This window comes from Saccostrea echinata, unplaced genomic scaffold (assembly GCF_033153115.1).
Source record: "Saccostrea echinata isolate AGI-Se365-2 ecotype Australia unplaced genomic scaffold, CSIRO_AGI_Sech_v1 ptg000029l, whole genome shotgun sequence".
NCBI lineage: Eukaryota > Metazoa > Mollusca > Bivalvia > Ostreida > Ostreidae > Saccostrea > Saccostrea echinata.
In genome coordinates this window covers 30,002,922-30,023,985 of record NW_026889778.1, presented here as the reverse complement: position 1 = coordinate 30,023,985, position 21,064 = coordinate 30,002,922, and the positions used below count along the sequence as shown (strand labels likewise).

Genomic DNA, 21,064 nt, shown 5'->3' with positions numbered 1-21,064 from the left:
ACATTTTTTATTGTGCACTATCGAATGTAAACCTTATTTTCAAAATAAAAGTTAAATATTATCATAGAGTGTCTACCAATAGTTAATCTGATTTCAAATAATGGGTTGGATGCGGTCCCTGATATTTAAATTATGGCATATTATGTAACAATTACTTCTTGGCCACTCTTTGACCTTTCGTGTAAAACAGGCCATACGCTTACTATGTCAAAGAAGACTGTCCAATATTTTCTTCACGTTAAATAAAATCGGGATCACCATGTCTGTGTTCCACGATGATTTCTCTGACCGCGTTATAACTCCAGCCATGTCACCGTGTCTAGCCTTTACCTGCTGCACCATGAATTTCATATTTCCAGGCTCAGGTAAGTTTTACACCCTGACCATCTGTCCATGCAAAAATTCCCCTCGATTTTTATCATACAACTGGCATAAAAGTCTTGATTCCATTGACAGAAAAAAATGCAACTTTCTGCATGATTGCAAAGGTCCATTTCGGGGTCGGTGGGATGGGGGTAAGAAGTATATGTTAAAATCCCTTAGTTCTAAGCTATTTTGCTTTTATTACAGTGTTTAAATAAAAATTAAATGGTACAACCCCACCCTCCCTCTCGCTGGATCGCTTATCATTCACTTTTTCATATTTAATTTCCTGGTGTTTGGAACAGGAACTATCGTGTCGGGGTTTGCTGCCCTTTGCTGCTCCATGAACGTAGACATGAATACTGGTGACCGATTGACCACGTGTATATGTAACCTGTCCATAGGCGTTCTACAGCTGGTCCTTAGCGGCTTTATATTGGTGGGTTGGTGTTGGAGTTGTGTCTGGGGACTCCATTACGTAGACATGTCCAGTAAGCATAAACATACATTCAGAGCTGTTCATTTTAACCAGGGACCTCTATAGTCCCTGTTTTAACAGTAGAAAATGTTTTGCAATGTTGTTTCACCAGCCCCTAAGGGTAAAATGACAATGAGAATGGAGTTTATGATTGATATTTACAGAGAAACATTATCCTGAGGAGTGGGGGCTGGGACAGACGAGGGAAGTCTGGACATCACAGCCGTCATCAATTGACCCATTATCGCCTTGTCACACTGACCATCAGCAGTACTATCCAATCCCAGTACCGCCCCCTCCATACAGCCCCCGTATAGATCCGCCACCACCATACGATACCATTGACGATCCACCAAGGTTATTTTCAATATCTGGATCTTGATTCGAATGCGATACGTTTTTCCAAGATCAAATAGTGCTGCATGGAGCCAAAAACAAGTCTATTTACATGTCAATATCAGTGTAACTCATATGTAATTTATTGTAATCCGATTGCCTGTTCAAAATCTCCTGAATAAATTCAGAGGTGTCTAGACGATATATTACACTGTATAGTTTGCATACTCTAGATTTCATTGGTGCAAATTAATGTACATCAAATGAGAGCTGGAGAGTTTCTACAGAACATTGATACGGCAGAATTATCTTAATAACTGTTTACTCATCCAACTGCAGCTCAATTATAAAAATATAATCTTGTATGACGTGTACAAACCAATAAATAGATGAAATTTATGAAATTTAATTAATAAAAGATTTAGTCCATCTTCATTTCTTTCTACAGCCTTCTCACAGGTGAATGTCAATATTTATTGAACCATTAATACAGGTTTTGTTGTTTTATGATTAAAAAGAAAATGTTGATTCGAGTCTGAAGAACATTGTAGAATGATTTATTTTGGCAATACCCAAATAAAATTGGTGGCAAACAAAGCTTAACAATATAAAGTAACCAGAAGTCTCTGATAAGATATTAGCTCCCTGGTTTGTGTTTATAATACATGTACATGTAGTAGTCTAAAAAGTTCTTTTTAGTTTTATGAATCCAAAACTGTAAAGTTGGCATTTTGAAAGAATTTCATGGCAACACCATCAAAATCTAAACTTACAATAACTGAATAATTTTGCATTTTGAAGTCATCTTGTTTTTTGTATACCTAGCTTTGCTGATTTTTTTTTTTTTTTTTACAAACAGAAGGTTGGATGACCTCAGTAAGATCTTTGTCCATTAAACCAATGATCATTCTGTATAAACATAGTTTTATTGTAATCTACCAAAAATCAATATCACTACAACAAATATAAGTAAAATATAATAAAACAAAGTACTGTAAAGACAATATATCATGTTAATTTCAACCTGATTACCTTAGAGGTTGGAACCAGGAATGGGATCAATTTTTATCTTAATATATATAAAAACATACTCCAGAAGAAGTAATCTTTTAACATATGAAATATACAATTGGGTACCACATTTCAAACTTCCAAAAAAAGTGGGCTTAATTTTAGAATAAAAATCAATTCATCATCAATTCTGCATATATTTGTTAAAATCATCAATTATTTAACAACAGTTGAATTTCCACAAATTATCTGCATTGCCTTATTCTTAATTTGGCTGTGGCTGATGATTTTTGCTGATTTATAAAAAGAAGTGTAGCTTCATGATTGGTCCAAGTTCAAGTTAATACATGTAGTTACACAAGTCATCAATTTTGGTTTGAATATATGAATGAATAAGATTTTTGCTCCAGTAAATACATACATGTATATGGGGTGTTTTTCTAATGCCAGTAATAGACAAATATAATTATGAAAGAGGCTATGTTGACAAGATGAGGGCTGCATAAATTTTAAATGACCAACAATTGTGACAAAAATTGATTTTTTCACATCTTTGAAATATTGCATTCACAACTACAAAGTCTAACTCTTTAAAAATATAACAAGATTTCAACATCTGATAAGGAAAAATGTCATAAGTGCAGAATCTACAATGTAACTAATAAGCTGTTTAAGACAGTATTATTAATTTTTTGCTTAACATACAAGTGCCTGCTAAAATTTCTTTTACAAAAAATTTTAAAATATGATGTATACTAAAATCATGTATAAAAATGCATCAAAATGAAATAATCCACAAGTATCTGATGTGACTAAAGCTCTATTGGTTTGGACTTACAGAGGAAGAGAAGGTGAAAATGGACTTGGAAAACTTTTTGTTGAGTTTTTACCTATCTAAAAAAAGTATCCTAATCATTTCTGAACTTGTGCCAAGATATACAGTAAAACATGCTTATAACGAAGTGCCAGGGACAGGCAATTTTGCTTCATTATGAGTGTAATTCATTATATCAGATAACTTTATAATGTATTTTAAGGTAATGGGGAATGAAAATCACTTCGCTATAAGTGTCAATTCATTATAAACGTGATTGCTATAAGCATGTTTTACTGTAATAAAATCATGGTACTATATGTACATTGCATCATTCACCAAAATCTTCATAAAGCAGTAACAATGGCACATTGTCATCAAAATCCACACCTGGTACAGAACAATATATCTTCGTTTGGTCTACTTCTCCTGGGCTTTAATAAAATCGGACCAAATACTAAAAGTGCTCATTCCAAACATATAATATTTAATGGCTACACTGTAATCACAAGAATTATGTACAGTTAAACCCTGTTATCTTGAACAGGAAAGGACTGAGAAAAACTTTGAAATATCCTACGATTTGTTATATTGAGGTTAAAATACATAGAAAAAGAGTAGTTCAGACTTCCACATATCTATGATATTCAAGATATTGATGTTCAAGATCCCAAAGTTCAACCACATCTTTAAAACTTTTTTTTTAGCAAGTTTCATTGAAATTGGATCAAAACTGTAGAATGAGTAGAGTTTTGAAAAATAACTTACAGACAGGTGACAGACACCCTACCATTGTATCATCTTTTCTGGTCTTTGACCAATATATCTAAAAATGTTCAATACATATTGCTTTAAAAAAGTTGAATTCTTTAAAAAGTTAATTAATTTTATAAAAGTTTGGCTCATTTCTATTTGTCCTCTGTTTCACACATTCCAATATCAGCTATATCTCTTCCTCCTCTCTACAGACTGTCACTTTGTCACGGATTGCATGGCTTTTCACAGGAGCATCACGCATCACTGAAGTCTTTGGTGTCTCCATTACAGCAGGAGGTTGAATGTTGGAATAAAATGCAGCATTCTCCCTCTCTGGTGTTTCTGAAGCATACATGGTGCGAAGTCCATTTGATGCCACTGGTCTGATGGGTTTAGAGGGGGACAGGAAAGCAGGGTCCTCCTCAGGGTGAGCTCTTATCTGCTGGGCTGCATTAAAGGAAATCTCCTGAAGGGCTACAAGACAATGACAGACAACAACTGAGACAACAATTTCAAGGACAGAAGAAATATATTTACACACTTGACATTTTAAAGGCAATTTCACAGACAGTGGAAATATCTTCTACATAAGACAATAAATAATTAGGGATGTCAACGAATACTCGAGTACTCCACTATTCGATCATACCGACTATTGACTAAAATTTTCTTAGTTGGTTATTCGTTAAAAATTTGCTACTTAATAGTAATCTTAAATTCAAGGTAAAAAAAAATTGGATTTGCTCAGGTCATTTATAATCATAATATCCGTGATCAGTGTTCTCGTGAGTAAAACTCAGGGAAAGGCTTAACCGATCTTCGTTAATAGTTCAAAGGAATTTTTTGTTCAGCCAACATGCATTGTCATACTTTAAAAGATGTCAGATCCAAATTATAAATTTTCAACCTGCAATTCTATCCGATCTCGTATAATGCAACTATCAATGAATAAAGAATAATTAATAGGCTGTTATATTTGTAAATACATGTACATGTAAATTGGGGGACAGTTATGAGCGTAATTTAAAGACGTTTCTTTCTGATATTAATATCAATCATTTTAAAATTGTATTGATTGTTTGCAAAAAATCTCATAATTAAAATTTATCGCAAGCTCTGTTTTTATATAAGAGTTACGTTTTAATTGTTTAACAATCACGGGTCACTGACAAGACACGTTCAAATGGCTTCAGGTAAGAAATCAATAAAGGGTACATGTACTGGCAGCATGAAAAGAAAGAATAAATGCGAGCGTTTGATATTCTGTATATAGATAAAATGTGCAGTAAATATTACATTTGAAATCAAATACATTGGATACATCTATTTATTACAATGTAAATGTTAACAATTCAATAATTCGTTGTATAATGGTGATAGCGTAGATTAAATATTGTACAGGCAGTCAGGCAATCAGTCTGTTAAAGACAAATAGGAAAAATGACATGAAAAATTTATTAAAATTTCAACGAGTATTCGACTATTGTTCGACTACAGCTCCGACTATTCGACTAAGCTGTCCGAGTAAAATTGACATCCCTATAAATAATTTTAAACAAGAGGCCCATGGGCCACAGCACTCACCTGAGTAACTTTGGCCTTGCTGTTTTTCACCTGATTTCCCCCCCCCCCCCCCCCCCGTAGTACTTATTGTGGCCCCGCCCTATCCCCAGGGGTCATGATTTGAACAATTGGAATCTACACTACCCCAGGATGCTTCCAAGTAAGTTTCAGCTTATCTGGCTCAGTGGTTCTTGAGAAGAAGATTTTTAAAGATTTTTCCTATATATTTCAATGTAAAACTTGGATTCCCTATTGTGGCCCCGCCCTACCCCCAGGGGTCATGATTTGAACAATTTAGAATCTACACTACCCCAGCATGCTTCCAAGTAAGTTTCAGCTTTTCTGGCTCAGTGGTTCTTGAGAAGAAGATTTTTAAAGATTTTTCCTATATATTTCAATGTAAAACTTGGATTCCCTATTGTGGCCCCGCCCTACCCCCAGGGGTCATGATTTGAACAACTTAGAATCTACACTACCCCAGCATGCTTCCACATAAGTTTCAGCTTTTCAGGTCCAGTGGTTCTTGAGAAGAAGATTTTTAAAGATTTTTCCTATATATTTCAATGTAAAACTTGGATTCCCTATTATGGCCTCGCCCTACCCCCGGGGGTCATGATTTGAACAATTTAGAATCTACACTACCTTAGGATGCTTCCAGATAAGTTTCAGCTTTTCAGGCCCAGTGGATCTTGAGAAGAAGATTTTTTAATGACCCCACCCAATTTTTGTATTTTCTTGATTATCTCCCCTTTGAAGGGGACTTGGCCCTTCATTTTAACAATTTAAACTCCCCTTCACCCAAGGTTGCTTTGTTCCAAGTTTGGTTAAAATTGGCCCAGTGGTTCTTGAGAAGAAGTCGAAAATGTGAAAAGTTTACAGACGGACGGACAGACGGACGGACGACGGACAACGGGTGATCAGAGCTTTCAGCTCAGGTGAGCTAAAAATTGTTGGTGTAGAAATGTTACAGGCTAATATGGAGTCTCTAAGATTGTGGCCTGATTCTGTCGGCCAAAAATTGACTGGGACTCAAACTATAATACATTAATCCTTGTGTGTTAATTGGAAAAATTCTTAAACAATTTTTATTTACCATATATTTTAAACCAACAATTGGTCTATCTCAAGGCAGAGAGAGAGAGAGAGAGAGGAGGGGGGATATTGAATGGGAGGTGTATGATTTAAAATATTTTTAAAAAATACATGCATCACTTTTTTTGTTATTTATTATTCATATTGCTACTACAAATGGAGAGACTTCTTTAAATTGTCAAAAATAGGTCATTTGCTGAGGATGAATGGTGCAAAGTTCAATGAAAATGGTTTATGGAGAACATTGAATATGTAACAAAATTAGTAAATATGTTTTTTAGGAATACCTCATGGTATGAAACAAATTAGCAATTGTAATATATTATCAACTGAGGATAAAAGAAGATGTTGATAAGTTCTGAGAAAAAGTTCTTGTGGTAAAATCTCCATTCTATATCTTCCCTCTAACTTAATGTCAATGAAAACTTGTGGTAATATCTCTTAACTGTATCCTCTAACAATATCAATGAAATCTTGTGGTAATATCTATATACTATATCTTCCCTCTAACTTAATGTCAATGAAGCTTACCTGGGTCAGGTGCTGAAGGAAGCTTCCCATCTGTGGCATCTTTTGTAGTCACACGGACAATAGTTTTGCGAGAAATTTGTGGATTATGATCTCCAGGAGGGGGGTCTGTAGGATCTCTTTTGCTATCTGCCCATATTGTTTGATTGACTTGTGCCCCCGTTTTTTTGTCCACTGCAGAGCGAACTATAGTGCCCCCTGGAGGAGGGACCTGAGGATCATCCAAGACTATTCCAGATGGCACTAAAGAGCTGCTGTTCATAGTATTCATCAGATTTGTCCTTGCGAGCTGGCCTTGAGGCAAAGGATGTTGACTATGATAAGGTGTATTGTATGAGTCATGTCCTGGAGTGGAAGTGAATCCTGGCATCCCAGGATATGACATATCAGCCACAGGAATATAGTTCCCATGTGGATCAATCATATAACTCTGTCCACCATGCTGGTATTGATGAGGGTTGCCGTACACAGCATTACCATAAGCATCATAACCCAACAAAACGATTTCATTTATTTGGTTGTGAAAGTCTTGTTGAGGAGGGTAAAAATGTTGCATTACAGATGAATCTGTTGCAAAAACTGGAGCTAAAGCCTCAGGAGGAAGGGGCCCATCATCTGCTTTTAAATGAACAGGTGGCATAGAATCAAAGGAGTTGTTTTGAACAGAGTCATCTGTTGTGTTTTCCAGGCTGTCTCCTTTCCCTTTACTAGGCTTCTTGTGAATGCCAACATATTTCTTTTTGCGTTTCTTCCGTTTTGATCCTGGAGATTCATCTGTTCTGGATCTGAGGGAACTGACAGAGGCCCTAATGGCTGGATTTGTTCGCAGCAATGGGTTGGTAATTTTGTCTGGTTCCCCCACCTCACTCTGTTGATCAATACCAGCATACTTTGACTTGTCAAAAGTACCTGTCTCCTCTGGCTGACCATTTGCTTTACGAGAAGTTCTTGGAGTGCTCTCAGAAGCTGGGCCTTCTTTAGAATCTGCAATATTTTTTTCACTGGTATCTGATTCTGTTTTCAATTCCTTCATGCTCTGTCTACGTGAAAGCTCTCTTTTAAGTTCATGCAAGATTCCAGTTGTTGGTGAAGTAGTCTCAAACACATCATCAACATTAGTTTCTTTTTTTATGTTGGTAATGTTTTCTTTTTCATAGTCTTCTTGGTCAGTGTAGCCATGGTTATGATAGTTTCGTTTTACATTATTGTTGTCATTTTCCATGACTGGTCGACGTCCTCTTGGTGGTTCCTCAGTACTTTTGGTCCTCCTCCTGCCCCTTGGGGGTGAAGAAGACATGACTGGTAAATTGGTGTCCCTAACTCCTGATGTCTGGCTGTCACTTTCCCAGCTCTTCTCTTTGCCCTGAGCAGAAGGAAGTGGAGGTGCTTTAGGGGGTGCCACAGGTTTTACTTTTCTTCCCATAGTTGGGGTATGTGTCAAACTAGCCCACATCTGCTGGTTTTCCCAGTTTTTGGAGGAGAAGGAGGCCTCTGAGTTGCCAATTGATTCTGCATAACCTGTGGAACCTCCATTGACACTGTGGAATATGTTGTCAGATTTACCAGAGGCGATAACTCCTCCTCTGTAGCTCTGCATTGACTTCTTCTCTAAAAAACTGAGCTTTCCCTGTTTGTAGAACCAACACATTACTATGCAGAACACAATGAGAGCAAATAGACCAATCACGATTCCTATAACAGCACCAGTGGGAAGCTTTGAAGTGCCTTCTGATAACTCTGGTGCAGACGGGTCACCTGTAATTCAATATACTCATTAGCCTCATATCATTAACAACTAGCCCATGATCCATAATCCTAACCTGTAACATTGCTCCATCCTACACAAAACTTTTGTTTAAACCCCTTTTAATTCCACAAGCCATGATTTCAATAATTATAATTTGCAACTGATATTTTTATGTTTGCCTTTAAAATTCACATTTATAATCATCACCTTGTTGAACATGTCTATATATCATTTCCTAGGTAAAATCCTCAATCCTGTTTGTGGCCCATTCTGACCTTGGGAGTCATGATTTAACAAATTGAAATAGGCCCTCTTTAAAGATACTTGCATATAAACATCAGAAGCCTGTTCAACAGAGCGGGCATTTATTTATGAGTGCTCACATTGTTGAACATGCCTCAGGTAGTGTTGCTCTACATTTTTCCTTTATGATATCATTATGAAAACTTTGTACTCACCCTGACATAAGGGTCATGACTTGAACAAATGATGTCTACACATTATTTTCTATGTGAAGAGAGTCAGCTAAAGATTTATTTGATAACTTACGGAATGTTGTAATACGTAGATTAAAAGTGTTGTAAGGTTGGAAGAATACTCGGGCCTGGGTTAGATACACGGTGATGTCTGAATTTCGAACTTCAATAACACCAGTATTTTCCTGGTCTCCTAAGCAACGAAAATTTTTCTACAAAATCAAAAATATACACTGCAGATTATGCTTCTTCAGGGAGTAAAAAGTACAATAAGAATTTTTTCTTTCACCCCCTTTTAAAATACACATTACTACTGACAATTAAATAATATTTAATGAGTTCATAAACTTTAATAAGGCAAAAAAATTATTCTTTAGTTTCTCCATTTTACAAGTTGATTGTGAATACACTGGTGATCATTAGTCATCAGTATATATATATTTTTATAAATCTCTATAAAGTAACTGTTGATTAACTTGTGACGTCTGAAAAGGATCATGTACCTATATCTTAACATTAAAGCATTTCTTTAAAAATATATTTAAAAACTAACAACAGGGGATCCGGATGCTGTAGTTCCTTCAAAGATGCTTAGAGAAAATGCACAGTCTTTGATGGTAGCAGTCCATTCCACTTTGATGTAGTAGTAGGGGTCCGTGTAGCCAGACCTGAGGATTGTTGTACATGTGGAGGGAGGGTTGGGGGTAGAGATTGGGGAGCGTGCTGCCAAGTTGATGGTGTTGTCATATATGATAATTGTTTGTCCACAAGTACTAGGTCCATCCATGTAATCTGGTAATTATAACAATTGCCGCATAACAGCTTACTACATCTCAGTATTTATCATGTTCTTTCATTGGCAAAATATTTAAATATCAAAAGAAATACACTGAACATAAAAAGTGGAGCTTCAAGAAATTTCATATTTCGCCACTTTCCAGCATTGGTCAATCAACGACCATTCATTCCCTTATTCTAGACATATTCTATAACCAACCTGTATATCCACCTCCTTACCCTTTATAGTCGTCTCTTTACAGACTAATAAACTCGTTATGCCATCTGACAACAAATTCACAACAACTGAGTTTATTGGTCAGTAGGGACGACTATAAAGGGTTAGGAGGTTGATAAAATATACAGGTTAGTTATAGAATATGTCTAGAATTAGATGAAAAATCTTTGAATGACCAATGCTGGAGTGGCGAAATACATCCCCAAAGTGTGCAGAAAATCTTGTGCTGTAAATTGCACTTAAGAACAGACGATACGTTCCTCAAAAATATAAAATTTTTCTAAGATTTTGTCATTGAAATATTGCTACTTTAACATGCTTACTCGCAAAAAATTGCAGTACCCTTACCAGGCATTTGTGCAAGATACCAGAGGATGTTTTTCCTATAATTTCCTTTTGAAAAAAACTTAATTTGCCAATATCACATTTTTAAGTGTTTCAATTTTAAAAAGACAATTAGAAACCGGTTTAGAAATTAATTGTTACTTTTAATGTATCAAGTTTGATACCATCAAGAAATGATAAACTTCAAGGAAACCTGCACTGTGCTAGCTAACAATTAAGTGCCTGTGGGGAATTGTAAGTCTAAAATATCTGACGTTTTTCATTATTTTGATATCGTGAGGCGGTGAATTTTCACTTTTCATAATGGTGCTGGTTCTTAAACGTTTTCCTTAGTACATCAAATATCAAAATTGTGAAAAACGCCTGGAAAATGTCAGATATTTTGGACAAGTGGAGAAAGGTAATGTCACATCACTATGATGTGAACATTAAGTGTATAAGGTGTCACAGATAAGTAAGTTGTGTAACAGAGTTGATAGTGGCTATGCATTGTATATAGTGAGGCCACGCTCCTACTAGCACTAACTAGTGGGTTAACCCTTTAGCTCAGTCGGTAGAGCATTGGATTTTAAATCTGAGGGTTGTAGGTTCTAGCCACAGTGAGGACATATCCCTAGCTAATCGGTCATATTGGCGCCCAACTACAAAACCCACATGGTGAGTGGTGTTTATAGAGTCTCGTGTGTGAGATTTCTCAGGGGTAAAAAATCTCAAGAAAAAGAAGGGGGAAGTGTAACAGAGTTAAAAGTGGCTATGCGTTGTATATAGTGAGGCCACACTCCTACTAGCACTAACTAGTGGGTTAACCCTTTAGCTCAGTTGGTAGAGCGTTGGATTTTAAATCTGAGGGTATAGGTTCGAGCCACAGTGTGGACACCCCTAGCTAATCGATCATAGTTGTAAAGACTTTGAGTTATTAATTGCATATTGCAAAAATTAATGAATGATTACAAAACATGTACTAGTCTAGAAATGAATTTTCTCCACCATACAAACAATATTAATGTTAAATGAACCTGCATGAGCATAAAATTAAATCTCAAATTTATTGATTTAATTTGTTTAAAATTCATCTGTAAATATTTTTGTACATACATTCTCTGACGATTCCATTGGCTAAATTCAAGCAACTTATGGTTAGCAAAATGGTAAGACTATACATCTTATCTTCCAAAAACCAGATCAGGCAATCTACAACAAACACAGTCAATGATTCAAAATATTTTGAAACAGTCCCCCCCCCCCCCAAATTAACAATTAACTCGCATATATACAGATAACGGTATTGCTATATCATGTTTTTTTTTCCTTTTCAATATAAAGATTTAAAAAAAACTGTCTTCGTGTAACAAATTTTACTTAAATATACCTTCTTACCTCCAGGTAAGTTCTTTCATGACATATGAGACCTAAACATGAAGTGGGATCAACACACACAGTCTAGCCTATAATAAAAGATTTTCAAGCAATTTGTTTGTCCGCCATGTTTTTTTTTAATTTTACCTGAGTTGACCTACTTCTCTGCAGGTAAACGAAGTCGATAAATTTCCAGCCCGCATTCTTCACCATATGAATCAACACTGCAGTTTTGAATCAAACCGAGATGAAATTATCGGTTATGTAAATTATCATACAGGTAAGTCCAGAAAATGGCGTCCATATACAAACAGGAAATAAAAAGGTAACATCTCAAGCCACAAGTTTTGGGGAAAATATTATTAAATTAAATACGAAGGAATACCTACAGTAAAATATATTAGTGAATAAATCTTATTTAAATATTTTCGGGGGTTTTCGAAGTAGGTATATCCAATACATACATCAGCTGTACATGATGTAGACCCTATAAAAAGATTCAATATTTCTATGTGCTTTCGCTTGATTACGAAAATTTATAAATTTAGACCAGGGACCTATATACTAATATAGTATATATGTCCCTGTTTAGACAAAATATTAGATTATAAAAAGCGGAAATCCTTGCCTATCTGCGAACGAAGCTCCAGTACGTTCGTGATTTAGACAAAAAATTTTGCTTTACAGTTTTCTTTTACAACGAAGGGACCTATACAATAATCCCAATTTACTGTATATGTCCCAGATTTTACCAATTTAATAGAAATGTCTTATTTCCTATGATATACTTTATATTGCTGAAGGGTTATATTTGTAGGATTCATATACTTGTATAACAATTAAAACGGCAGCGATGCTAAGGCAGATTTTTGTGACGGTGGTCTTTTGCCTTCAGTTCCCTACATCTTACCAACAATCTTCATTCAGTGGTCAAAATCCCCAGGCAAAGGTGTTTGACTGTAAGTACCAAATTTAAGATTTGATAAATAAATTATTTGTTTGTTTGTTTGCTGTTTAACATCCCTCTTAACATATATCCTCACAATTTCAGGGGTCCTGTGTCAACTCTTTGCTGTGGGACCCCTGACAAATTACACTCATTTTTTTTCAGGCTTGTTTCTCTAATTGAGAAGCACCAATCAAATTGAAGTAGACAGATAATGTAAACAGAAGGGCTAGCATGTACATATTAAGCATTGCAATGTTTATCACCGGCTTCAGTGTGTTCGGTTGAGAGATAGGAAAAAGAATCAAGATTTTTAATTTTCCTGAAAGACATTGCTGCAGTCACCCTGTAAGATATTGAATGAAATTTGTCAGGGGTCCCAGGGCACCGAGTTGACACAGAACCCCTGACGTTGTGAGAATGTACCTCATCACAACAATGATGCACCCAAACAATTTGCAAAAAAACAAAACGACAAAAACAAAAAACCACACACAATAAAACAATATGGAATCATACATTTACATTACTTGTAAGGTTTGTTAAGTCTGAGTGTCTACAGAAATATGTTGGGATGATCAGTATCTCAAATATGGTGAGGCGGAGCTAAGCCATCTAAATTAATGAACCTGATATATTTCTGTGGACAGTCAGTTACAAACCTATTGAGTGATTTATTTTTTCGAGGACTCATAATGATGTGAGAGACATTTAAACACAAGACAGATCCATGGTGCTCAATGTTTATAAAAAGGGGGAGGGTGCTCAAAAGGATTGACATACCAGAAAAGAAAAATATTAACTGTCAAAACTCAGGAGGGGATAGAATTTTCCTCTAAATTTTTGGCTATTTTTAATGCAAAAGTATGGCACACTTTCCACCCTATTGCAACAAAAAGTAGAGGGAGGAGGGCATGTTGTTTGAATGAAATTATAGAATCCACAACAAAAGACTATTCATAAAACAGTGGGAGCCCCCTCCCCCTTTCCTGACCCTTAGATCCACCGGCCAGCAGGAAATGATGATCAATTAAATGAATTGAATCAAATAAAATTTTACTTCTGTTAATTTAAGTGTCCCAACATCTCGACTACTGAGTCTGGTCCAATTTCACACAGTCAAGTGCTTCAAAATTATCAATCAAACCTTTTACTGTTACATTTAATAAGCTTCAAAAATCTTTGAGGCACTTTTGTTTACTTTTTAGCTCACCAGAGCCGAAGACTCAAGTGAGCTTTTCTGATCACTTTTTGTCCGGCGTCCATCTGTCTGTCCGTCTGTCTGTAAACTTTTAACATTTTCGACTTCTTCTCAAGAACCACTGGGCCAATTTCAACCAAACTTGCCACAAAGTTTCCTTGGGTGAAGGGGATTCAAGTTTGTTCAAATGAAGGGCAACACCCTCTTTCAATGGGAGATACTAGAGAATAGTGAAAAGTTAATAGCATCTTTTAAAAATCTTCTTCTCAAGAACCAGAGGGCCAGGAAAGATGAAACTCATGTGGAAGCATCCTCAGGTAGTGTAGATTCAAGTTTGTTCAAATCATGACCCCCGGGGGTAGGACGGGGCCACAATGGAGGATCAAAGTTTTACATAGAAATATATAGGAAAAATCTTTAAAAATCTTCTTCTCAAGAACAGCAAAGCCATGATGAGTCATATTTATATGGAAGCATCCTCAGGTAGTGTAGTTTCAAGTTTGTTCAAATCATGACCTCCGGGGGTAGGGCGGGGCCACAGTTGAGGATCAAAGTTTTACATAGAAATATATAGGAAAAATCTTTAAAAATCTTCTCAAGAACAGCCAAGCCATGATGAGTCATATCTATATGGAAGCATTCTCAGGTAGTGTAGTTTCAAGTTTGTTCAAATCATGACCCCTGGGGGTAGGGGGGCCACAATGGAGGATCAAAGTTTTACATAGAAATATATAGGAAAAAACTTTAAAAATCTTCTTCTCAAGAACAACAAAACCATGATGAGTCATATTTATATGGAAGCATCCTCAGGTAGTGTAGATTCAATTTTGTTCAAATGATGACCCCCAGGGGTAAGGCAGGGCCACAATTGAGGATCAAAGTTTTACATAGAAATATATAGGAAAAATCTTTAAAAATCTTCTTCTCAGGAACAGCAAAGCCCTGATTGGTCATATTTATATGGAAGCATCCTCAGGAAGTGTAGATTCAAATTTATTCAAATTATGACCCCCGGGGGTAGGGTGAGGCCACTATGGAGGATCAAAGTCTTAAATAGAAATACATAGGAAAATATCTACTTCTGAAGAACTGCAAAGCCATGATTTGTCATTTTGATATGGAAGCATCCTCAGGTAGTGTAGATTCAAGTTTGTTAAAATGATGACCCCCGGGGATAGGGTCGGGCCACAATGGGGGGTCGAAAATTTTACATAGGAACATATAGGAAATATCTTCTTCTCAAGAACTGAAAATCATGTTTAGTCATTTTGATAAGAAAGCATCCTCAGGTAGTGTAGATTCAAATTTATTCAAATCATGACCCCAAGGGTAGGGTGGGGCCCAATGGGGGGTCGAAAGTTTTACATAAGAACTTATAGAAAAAATATTTCTTCTCAAGAACAGAAACAGAAAAGCTATGTTTAGTCATATTGATACAGAAAAATCCTCAGGTAGTGTAGATTCAAATTTGTTCAAATGATGACTCCTGGGATAGGGAGGAATATATGAGAAATTTTTTTTTAAATCTTCTCAAGTACAACAAAGCCATTTGTTATATTGACATGGAAGCATCATCAGGTAGTTTAAAATTCAACCCCCCCTCCCCCCCCCCCCCCCCCCATTGGTAATCTTTTTCAATACTGAACTGACTTCTGCTTTTGCCTAGCCAATGTGCGTTGTGGCCCATGGGCCTCTTGTAATGAAATGGAATGAAAAGCGGAACAGAAAATGGAAAATATGACGTCAAGTTACTCACTTGGCACAGATATAAATCAGACAGGAAACAGTATTCCATATCCAAACTTCATACCTAATTAAAAATTATCATAGCAGTGTGATTTATTCATGACTTTTTTCAATACATACTTATCTATCTGAATTCCTCATTTATCACTCGTCTAAATCTGATTTTTAAAAAAAATAGCTTATTCATCAATGACAAAACTATCATTATTGATCATAAATTATGAAACAAGCAATGTTTTAAAACAGGTGGAGAGAGAGAGAGGGGCACAAAGAAAGAGAGTTTGTACACATTTGTGTTCAAGACAATGATCACTGACATTAACACGATTTAGTAAGGAAAGTTTATTCCAACTACAGGACTGTTAATGTTATCCACCATGAGGCACCTGAAGCATGGATAATAATTAAAATACCATTTCTGGTCAAATTGTAAAACTGTAAAACAGCTAGCTAACACAAACCGTTTGCACAAAATGACATTAAAATGGAATTGATGGGGAAATCTGTAATAAATGATTTCTAATGTCAAAGTGTAATTCAGCAACCCATCGGCCATATTGCCAGATATTCTCTCCTGCCAGGCATAGAAATATAGCTAGCAGTCACATGTCATGTTTAAACCAATGAATATGCGACATTTCAATCAGAGGAAAAATAAAGATGTATATTTCTCTATTAATTTATTGTAATGCATTCTTATAGGATTTAATATCTATATTGCATTCAGGTCTGGTACATGTAAAAGACCCCTCCGAATTTTTCAGTGCTTGTTATCCCCCCAAAAAATGAAGTTTTAAATCATTACGACTCATGAAGACATAAAGAAGGTATAAGCCTACACTCTAATTCTAATCTACAGTTAAACGATATGTAAACATTAATAATTCCAAATATTAAATATCATTGTAGACTATATGGATAGCCATGCAGAATGTGGGAAGACGTTTGAGTTGGGATTGAATTCAGCCACAGTGTATGGTAAAGGAGCTGTTCAGACAGGTGATAGCCCGACCAGTTGTACCATCATTCTCTCCACAGATGGGATCAGGGAACACCGTAGATTCAGCATAGAGCTGGTCACTGGTTTTATTAATTCACCTGGAGTCAACTTTTACATATATGATGGGCAGTGGTCTCAGAATTCAGGGGCACAAACCCTGGTAAGTATTGTAAACAGCCTTTAGCAGCTTTAAAAAGAATGTTTTAAAATACATTTGTCTCAAGAATTTTTCTAGACAATATAAATGCCAAAGACAGAAACACTTGATATATTTAATTTTTTTTTCCAGGCTGCCTTTAGTTACTATAACAACCCTCCCACCAATATGCAGAAGCTGATTACCTCAGGTGGGTTTGTCACCTTCTCTCTGACCCGGGACAGTCCGGATCTGTTTGGATATGGTTTTGTTATCCATGTGCAACCAATTCCTGGTGAGTAAAAAAGAATTTAGGGGATCATAATTCTGTTATGATCAGTGATGTATTTTAATTATTTGAGTACTCAAAATTCCATAAGGTAATATCATATCTTCATCTTAAACAGTCAGAGCTCCAGATAATTTTTTACCTCAAAGTGTATTTACTCCCTGATTTTCAAATCAATGCAGATTTTGCTTTTCAGCAAAATAATCAAAAAGTATTCTGTTAATCTATTGCTATTTTGACATCTAATGCAATTTTTAGCTTGTTATCGAATTAAGTGTTTCTGAAAGACGAATTTAAAAAAAAAAAAAAAAAAGACAATTTCTGTATTTATTAAATAGGTTAATGAAATATATATTAGGTTTTGGTATATAAATTGTTGGCATCGATCGAGGTAAAAGTTTTAGAGTTACTCCCCGTTTGCATTAAAAGTCACATGGCGCTATTTATAGCAAAGGAGTCATGTGGAAAGCAAAAAAGCCATTATTTTCATACAATTAATTAAGGTTGTCGTCGGACTTTAGATGATATTATTGCTACAGAAAATGGGAAATATACAAGAACTGTTTAATAAACAGTGATAAAGGATAAATTAGACCCCATGCGTGTTTTGCGGAATTTTGAGAATATCGACGTGTACATGTAGCGTTACGTGTCAAGAACGAAAATTTGGATGTTATATGAACAGTGGAAATCTGTGATATTTTCAGACAATACAAGTATTTAGTATTCAAATCTTTCTCCCGAACTGGAAATTGGCCTAGGTTATTCCGAATACATTTATAAATCAGAATTTCCTTTTGATAAAAATTCAAACATTGAGCTGACCTCAATTCACCCAATTAGTTAAATCATACTTGTATCATTCAATCCCTCGTACGCAGTACTTTCATAGTGTAATGCTTATTTATGACATCTGATGTGCGTAATTGTACGCCCTGTTTTAATTTTTAATGCGTATTTTGAAAAATTCAATGCATATCTCTGCAAATACGCACCTTATCTGGAGCTCTGAACAGTTAGAGCAATAAATATATACATATTAAGTAATTCTAACCTTTCTGTAGCGGACATCTCCAATCCCAATAATTGTGATGATGGAGCAGGATTTGGCTGTGAGAATTACTACTACAACCCTATTATCACCAAGTCAGAGGTCATCTATATTGTGGCTGCCATCTTTGGCGTTGGTTTGGTCATTGTGGTGCCATCAGTCCTTGTCTACTGTTACTGTCGTCAGAAAGGACTGAATCGAAGGTGGCAGGAGAGACGATTAAAGGATGGGGCCCCAAACACGGCTGCCACCTCATTGAATGGCAGTGTTCGTTCTGCTCCACGCAGCATTAGGCCTTGGCAGTCTGAAGGATCCAAACAGGCCTTTGCTTCTATTAGGAAATCTCCAGTGTCTTCCCGCAGATGGTCAAGACCGCCAACTGATGAAGAGGACAGTGTCTTTGATGGTATCAGTTTTATTTCCAGTTAGCAAACCTTCTTGGTGAATCAAAATAACTTTTATAGCCTAATTAATAATTATATTTAATGGTAGTCAATTAAAATCAGGTGTTTGTTAAAATTGTTTACTGTATACTATGCTTCTTTGCAACATAACAAATTGGAGCAAACAAAACCTAATTTTTACTGGGTAACATAAAATCAAGAATTCATCACTGTGTAAAACTTGGAAAACCGTATGACCATTAACAGAAGTTCCAGTGTGTGTTTGCTAGTAAATATTTATCATGAACAAAATTTCAATGAATTTACAATGCTTTGCTGTCATACTTTCAACAACTATTATACAGCTTTAATTTAATAATTGAGAAATCACATTATGTATTATTATGAAATTAAATAGAAATATGTATATCAAATATTTCAAAGAGCTAGGTTGTAATTTCAGATTTTCCTAAGAGACCCCCTCCTCCACCGCCCTATGAGGAACATGATAGATACAGAGTAGCCAGGGATGGTAGAGATACCAGAAGAGACAACTCTAAAAGAGATCATCATTACAGAGAAAGGAAGCACAGTGAGAGCAGTAATTATACCTCTGGTAGGGAGCAATACAGCGATGAGAAAGATCAATATAGCGATGAAAAAGATGATTCATTTGTACAAGCTGATGATGATCATCCACAGGAAAACTTTGTGGAGAGGATCATTGAACCTAGAGTCCATCGAAAGTCAGCAGGGAGGGTGAACAGAAGGCCAGATGTTGATCAGGAGGATGGATATGATTCTATTGGAAATATTAAATCTGATAAAAAAGACAAGAAAAAAATGAACACCGAGACTCAATGCAGCAAGGAGTCAGACAGTGAAGGCAGTCCAGAGACAGAGAATGAGGCAGGGAGTACAGAGGAGGAGGAGGTTTCATCACACTCTGAGGAGGAGGAACAGGATCCTCGAACCTCACTGTACGCACAACCTGACAAAGCTCGCAAGGGAGGCAAGAAAAAAGATGAAACCAAAGCAGATAAACCAACAGTTCTACAACCTCAACCTAGTGCTACAAGCACAATTCTACAACCAGGAGTGCCATACCAAGCCAGACCCCCAGGAATGGTCATGCAAAGAGCACCACTACAAGGATATCCAGTGGGTCCCTCAAACCCACCCATTAATCCCTCTTTAAGGTTTATGCCACCAGTGGGGCAAATTGTAAGGCCTGCTTATCCAGTTTCAAACCAGTTTAACCCTGCAGGCCCTTTTCCTCCAGCTAATCCAATAGCTAGACTTCCAATGCCAGCATCCGCAACAGTTCCCAATGTTCCAAGAGCAATGCCATTAAAAAATTTACCTGTATCCCAATCAAAACCAGTAGTGGAACAGTTGAATAATTCAGGTGATGCTCCAAAATATTCTTATCTAGTTAATCGTGGTTATGACACGGGTAGAACCTCTCCTGTTAGCACAACAACAAGTTACAGCCAACAGAGCTATGTTTTAGATGACTCTGCTGTCAATATTGACCTGGGAAGTGGTATAGAGCTCATGAAACGGACTACTACTGATGTGTAAATATTCTATACATACTCATGTGTTTATAGGCTGAATATCTCCACCTTAATATGCAAGAGTGCTGCTTTAAATTTTTAAAAATTATTATATGATTTTTTTTTTAAATCTTATTAACGATTATTGAAAGTTTACAATGAAACAAAAATCTTGTATATTATCTTGCTATTGTAGATGATGGAGACCAGATCAGTTTGTTGATTTGTATAATTACTTGACATTTGTCAGTAGTATTTACTATAAGTAAGGATGCTGAAATATAATGTATAGCTTAAGTTACTATTTTCACTGTTGGAATGTATAATTGTTACCATTTATTACATGTACTACTCACTAGCGGGTTAATCAAAACCAGTCTTGATAATTTTTTGATGAAGTAAGCAATTTTAATGGGCAAGCTGGTGCTATCAAATACTTTATAAATTCAATGATTTTATGTATATTTTAAATGGAAAACTGCATTTTTATTTTTTAAAATTTTTCTTGTTAATCATAGAAATATTGAAAGTAAATGGATTTTAATGCAGTGTAATTTTCATGGCAGAAGTACATGTAAATTAGTTTAATGAATTTAACATATAACAATGAGTATCAGTAATCAATAGCAGAAATAGAAAATAAGGTGAACCTAGATTTGTTCAAAGAATGACATGCTAAATCAGTACCGGTAAATGAAAACTGGATTCATCAATTTGCATTTTATAATTCAAGTAAACTTTGTATTATGACATTGTGCTTATTCAGAAATAAAATATTTTAGATAAAATTTGAATCATCCTGAAGTTCGTTCTATTCTTGTGTGACATAAGTTGCATGTAACAACTAACAAGGAATAATTTTTTCAATATTTT

General features: G+C 35.7%; 4 protein-coding genes across 4 annotated transcripts in view; 3 read left to right on the top strand and 1 right to left on the bottom strand.

Annotated features, from left to right (window-relative positions):
* The window catches only part of LOC133195799 (LEM protein 2-like), a 92,744-nt gene that overhangs the window by 19,791 nt on the left and 51,889 nt on the right, over nt 1-21,064 (top strand). The gene's annotated exons all lie outside the window — the stretch shown is intronic.
* On the top strand, nt 260-1,366 carry LOC133194727 (protein SPEC3-like). The gene is made up of 3 exons (XM_061330633.1): nt 260-365; nt 669-854; nt 1,006-1,366. Exons 1-3 carry the CDS (start codon nt 260-262, stop codon nt 1,221-1,223), a joined length of 510 nt encoding a protein of 169 aa, XP_061186617.1. The 3' UTR covers nt 1,224-1,366.
* LOC133195793 (uncharacterized) lies at nt 2,085-11,708 on the bottom strand. Its single transcript, XM_061331735.1, has 5 exons — nt 11,620-11,708; nt 9,718-9,956; nt 9,238-9,376; nt 6,945-8,696; nt 2,085-4,232 (listed from the first exon to the last, which is right to left on the bottom strand). Exons 1-5 carry the CDS (start codon nt 11,684-11,686, stop codon nt 3,946-3,948), a joined length of 2,484 nt encoding a protein of 827 aa, XP_061187719.1. The 5' UTR covers nt 11,687-11,708; the 3' UTR covers nt 2,085-3,945.
* Nucleotides 12,190-20,985, top strand: LOC133195792 (uncharacterized). The gene is made up of 6 exons (XM_061331734.1): nt 12,190-12,205; nt 12,698-12,839; nt 16,683-16,933; nt 17,063-17,204; nt 18,263-18,655; nt 19,096-20,985. Exons 2-6 carry the CDS (start codon nt 12,734-12,736, stop codon nt 20,214-20,216), a joined length of 2,013 nt encoding a protein of 670 aa, XP_061187718.1. The 5' UTR covers nt 12,190-12,205; nt 12,698-12,733; the 3' UTR covers nt 20,217-20,985.

Bases quoted from the DNA above. Each gene is read 5' to 3' on its own strand.
- LOC133194727 (XM_061330633.1), top strand. From the start codon at position 260: ATGTCTGTGTTCCACGATGATTTCTCTGACCGCGTTATAACTCCAGCC. The intron at 366-668 runs GTAAGTTTTACA...TGTTTGGAACAG, and splicing joins TTTCATATTTCCAGGCTCAG to GAACTATCGTGTCGGGGTTT. The intron at 855-1,005 runs GTAAGCATAAAC...TGATATTTACAG, and splicing joins CCATTACGTAGACATGTCCA to AGAAACATTATCCTGAGGAG.
- LOC133195793 (XM_061331735.1), bottom strand. From the start codon at position 11,686: ATGTATAGTCTTACCATTTTGCTAACCATAAGTTGCTTGAATTTAGCC. The intron at 9,957-11,619 runs GTATGTACAAAA...TATAATTACCAG, and splicing joins CAATGGAATCGTCAGAGAAT to ATTACATGGATGGACCTAGT. The intron at 9,377-9,717 runs GTTAGTTTTTAA...TTGATTTTGTAG, and splicing joins CAGCATCCGGATCCCCTGTT to AAAAATTTTCGTTGCTTAGG.
- LOC133195792 (XM_061331734.1), top strand. From the start codon at position 12,734: ATGCTAAGGCAGATTTTTGTGACGGTGGTCTTTTGCCTTCAGTTCCCT. The intron at 16,934-17,062 runs GTAAGTATTGTA...TTTTTTTTCCAG, and splicing joins ATTCAGGGGCACAAACCCTG to GCTGCCTTTAGTTACTATAA. The intron at 18,656-19,095 runs GTATCAGTTTTA...TTGTAATTTCAG, and splicing joins AGAGGACAGTGTCTTTGATG to ATTTTCCTAAGAGACCCCCT.